This window comes from Sprattus sprattus, assembly GCF_963457725.1.
Source record: "Sprattus sprattus genome assembly, chromosome: 5".
Classification (NCBI taxonomy): domain Eukaryota; kingdom Metazoa; phylum Chordata; class Actinopteri; order Clupeiformes; family Clupeidae; genus Sprattus; species Sprattus sprattus.
Window position 1 is genome coordinate 39274171 of NC_137924.1, and position 5013 is coordinate 39279183.

At 45.4% G+C, this 5013-nt stretch overlaps 1 protein-coding gene across 1 annotated transcript in view; it reads right to left on the reverse strand.

Moving 5' to 3' along the window:
* arsj (arylsulfatase family, member J) overlaps positions 1–4410 on the reverse strand; it is a gene marked incomplete at both ends in the record, with an annotated part of 15371 nt that extends 10961 nt beyond the window's left edge. Inside the window, one exon of the mRNA XM_080838254.1 lies at positions 4109–4410. Coding sequence (XP_080694380.1) covers positions 4109–4410 — 302 coding nt within the window. The remainder of the gene's footprint in view (positions 1–4108) is intronic.
* Positions 4411–5013: the final 603 nt, after the last annotated feature.

Here is a 5013-nt window from a genome sequence, read left to right on the forward strand (position 1 = left end):
GCAAAGAAAAGAAAGAACGAACGAAGGAAAGTGCAGGGGTGAGCAAATAAAAAACAAATACAGTAAAATTAAAATAATGAAAATAAATTAATAAATAATCTAGGCTGCACAAGGCTTCTCTCAGTCTGCCCTAATCTGATCTAGTCATCTCCTTTACCCAGTCCTGGGACCCAGGTGTGGATCCTTAATCATGTGTTTGTTGATGGATGGCAGTTTGCTGGAGATCAGGAGCTTTGATTACAAATTTAATTTTCTCAAGCCCAATGGATCGTGTCAGTTTGGCACACTGTCAAGGGCTGCTGAAGTCTTGCAGAGGCTATTTTCTTTCATTAAAGAACTTTTAGATAATGGCATAAAGGAGTCTTTTTCACCTTTGCTCACGTTGTCATCTATTCTTTCATAAATCAGCTACTTTAGAGTACAATTGCAAACAGGCCTAGCAGACAGTGGCGTTCTGTTTAATATCCCAGCTGTGGCCATAGAATAGAACAGCAGAGAATAGAATTGAATAGAATGCCTTTGATGTCATTGTGTAGTGCAACGGAACATCTTGGCATGTTCATCATGTTTCCACAGGTTTCTTGGCTGGTTCCTCATGTTCTCTGGTGTTTCTGCAGGCAAAGGCCAAACACCAGAGGGAACGTACTGATGCTCAGTCCTCTGTTCCCTCTCTGATCATGCTTACACAGCAGACCAACTCATATTATGATGTTCGGATGTGTGTGTGTGTGTGTGTGTGTGTGTGTGTGTGTGTGTGTGTGTGTGATGTTTGGATGAGTCTGTGTGAACTTTAGATGTGTGTGTGATTTTTGGATGTGTGTGTGATCTTTGGATGCCTGACACACCGCTCCCTTTGCATGGCGGTTTTAAGATATGTGTGGTTGGTGCAAGGAAACAAAACCGCGGCTGTAGGCATGAGGGCCAGCCTAAAACACAGTCTTCGAATCTCGCCCTCCGGGTACGATCCTCCCGGCCACCGACGGCTAAAGTACCCCTGCAGCAGTGCACAGGAGCGCGCGGCACGAGGAGAGAGAGAGAGCGAGACACCCTCTTTGACTCTCCTGGAGAACAACTCAGGGCCTCCTTATCGCCATACAAAGCGAGTTCACGAGGGTGAAGAATGCGGGTAATTTAGTGGGCTGCCCCACTGTCCGCTAAAGCTTCAGAAATAATGGGGAGTGGGGTGAGGCAGCTGAGATGAGGGGTGAAAGAGGTATGCTTTATGCTTAGACCTCACGCCCATAGCGCCCCGGGTCAGGTATTCCAGCTATCCTTCGCTTCCGAGGCTTTTTTTAAAATATATATATGCCTTGGTCATGTGGAGTAAAGAAGCGCTTGCTGTTAAGTAATTTACAGCTGTGCTTTGCAGAAGGAAATGTGTGACCCAGTTGTCAAAATATTCTCAGCTGTTTTAGGAGGTCGGGATCGGCAGAGGTTGTGCCGGTGTGCAAGTGTGTGTGTGTGTGTGTGTGTGTGTGTGTCCCGCTGTGTAATGGAAAATGGCACTCGTGGGCTACATGGTGATGAAATGAGCTTTCACGCTGAGAATGATTTCCTTCAACTTGCCAACATGGCTGGGATGTGTTCATTACAAAAGAAACCAAAGTGTGGCGTCAGGGTGTCTTTTTATTCATTTCCCACCCCTGTCTCGTCCTATGTTTCTGTCTCCACCAAGTCTTGTAGACACACACACACACACACACACACACACACACAGACTGACACAGCTCTATGTCATTCAACACACTCACAGAAAAACAGTCACACACAAACACGACACAGAGCGACAGAGGTCTCTCTCTCTTTCTCACACACATACGCGTTTGCACATACACACACACTCAAACACACACACACACACACACACACACACACACACGCGCTTCAACTCTCTCTCACTGAGCTGGCAGAGAAGACACGGCCCACTGCCCAGCTCTCTTAAGCATGCTGCCTGTGGGCAGCCCAGCAGAGACACTGAGCCTGTTTGTGTGTGTGTGTGTGTGTGTGTGTGTGTGTGTGTGTGTGTGTGTGTGTGTGTGTGTGTGTGTGTGTGTGTGTGTGTGTGTAGGAGGTCTGAGCCCTCTTTAGCAGTCCAGGACACAAACACTCCAGGAACTCATCAGCCGGTGCCACAGGGGCTGGCTTCATCAATAAATCACAGAGACTCACAGACTCAGTGGTCTCTCCTGTTAGAGCACACACACACACACAGACGCACACACACACACACACACACACACACACACACACACACACACACACACACACATTTACATATGCACACATGCACACACACACACACACACACACACACATACACAATGCACATGCAAGTATACACATATGCACATACACATATGCACACACATACACACATGCACACACACACACACACACACACACACACACACACACACATACATACATACATGTACACAAAACATACATCAATACAGACACACACTCACACACACACCAACAATGCTTATTGATTTTGACGCATTGATTCACAGCACTGTGCACAAAATAGTTTTTAAAATAATCCTGACAGAAAAGGTGTTTACATGAAATCAACAAATCTCTCCAGCCAACCAACCAGACTCTCTCAGTCAATCAGAATGCATAAGAACTGTGCTATCAGTCTGCAAATGAATCTGACTGCAGCACAAATGTCTGCAAATGCATCTGACCGCAGCACAAATGATGATGTTTTTTGTCTGTTTAACCTGATAAACACATATCAACCATTTCATATGATAGTATCCATGTGGGTCAATATCTTTGCTCGCGTGCAAAGGGCTTGCTTAAAATTGATGTGGCACAAAAGGACTAAAATCAGATAAAGTCTTCATGTTTGTACAGTCATTGGCCCATTTGGGTGGTTGCCATGTCAACCCGTCAAAACACTTGATAAGCTCTCCTCTGGTGGTGAAACCTCAAGGGTCTCCTCAGAAATGATATCTGTATGACGGCCGATGCAAACAGAGATAGAGACTATCCACTCCACCCAAAGAGTTAAAGAGTGCAGAATTAAGGTTTTGGTTGAAAAGCTCTTATATCATGACATATATCTTTAAGTATAATAGTTTTAAACGATTGTCCCTGTGTGTTATATGCATTTGCTTGAGGTGTTTTTTGACAGTTTAGAGCATGATATCTAAAAGAATGAACAACAGTGGATGGCTAAATTCATGTATTCATTGAGACACGTCCTCTGTTAGATATGATTTTACACATGCCATGGCGCAACCACATTTGCACAGTTGCGCGCAGTGAGAGGGAGAGAAAGAGCGAAAGAGAGAGTGAGAGAGAGAGAAAGCGGGTGTGTGCGAAAGAGAGAGAGAGAGAGAGAGAGAGAGAGAAATGACTCAAACACATCTGCCTAGGTTTGGGTTTCTCTGACAGCAAATGCCTCATCCTCATCTTACCACTTAAGACTGCAAAAATAAGATAAGCATTCTTAGGAGTTTTTCAAACATTCCGTAATTTCTGTTAACGGCCTCGACCTGATTATTCCTTAGCCCCATAGTAAGTCATCCGGTTTGGATTCGACTGGGATTAATGAACTCTTACAGGCACTCCACTGAGTCATTCATCATCAAACCTGGAGAGAATCACTCAAGACGTGCTCTCTCTGAGACACACACACACACACACACACACACACACACACACACACACACACACACACACACAGAGAGAGACACACATACATAATTGCTCATTTAAGTCTTGCCGATGCAACACTTACATTCCATATGGACACCAAAGCTTGGGTAGGAGGGATTGGACGGATTTTTTGACCAAAAACCATCCAAACCTAGGTACCCTATATGCTCTGCCACCCACCCTGTCTGCCATGATGGCAATAAAATTACCCCAGGAGGGGTTTCAGTGAGGGACTTGTGGAAGTGACTTGTTGGAAAGCGGTTAAGCTTACACCAACCTCAAGTAATTGCAACAACTTGCAAATCATGGGCAAGGAAAATTCCCCCAGTCATAGTTATCAAGCTGGAACATATTCTATGGCTCAAGAAGTCATTAGGCTTAATCTGCAATTATTGTCTATGTGCTGTCAGAGAGCAGAAGTTAGATAGGGGTTTCTTACCGGCCGGTCATGAGTTGACTTCGGGAAGGGCTGCAGAGTGGCTGCACATAGTAATTCTCCAGCTTGACTCCAGTAGCGGCGAGTCTGTCTATTGCTGGGGTCTTGATTTCCGATCCGTGGTATCCCACATCACGGAACCCTTGATCGTCGACCATGATAAAAATGATGTGCGGTTGTGATGAGCTCTTGTCAAGTTCATTAACGTGATTGGGCAGTTTGGCGTTTATGTTACCCCAGGATGAATAACCACACACAGCACAACTGAGCATCGACAGGGTAGTCAGTACTTCCAAAGCAAACATCTTGCACCGCTGATGTTTCTCCCCCTCAACGTAAAGTCATAAGCTCTACTAATATTGCGGGACGAAAGCAGTCCTTCAAGCTGAACAAATGTCATCGGATACAACGTGCACAGTACTGAGATCGCCGTATGTCATGCTGACCGCGGACCATGCGTTGCATGTGTATGGTCCGCTCGCTCGCTAGCGGGTGTAACAGAGGCGCTTGGAAATCGGGTTCGCATTGTCTAACTTGGCGCGGTTGATGAGTTCCACTCTCCGTTATTCTCTCCACATGTCAACGACAAACAATGCGATCACTTTGTAGAACGAATTCCCCGGAAGAAACCAAACGTAAATCAAAACGGGCTCAGTCTTTAAAATATCTCATGGACCTTCCCCCTTTCTACATATCGGCGGCGGCAGCAGGTTCCTATGAAGTTGGTTATCAAGCACTCATGACGAAAGCGATTCTTGAGCCGTATTGACACGCATGTTCCAATTTTGAGTCGAATATTGTGTTTCCTGCAGTATACTTGAATTTGCGCCACCGGTGTGTCACGGGGATGTATCCAAAAGCGTGGAACTTAAATTATCCTCTTAGGGTTCGTCATTTTAGATCTCTGC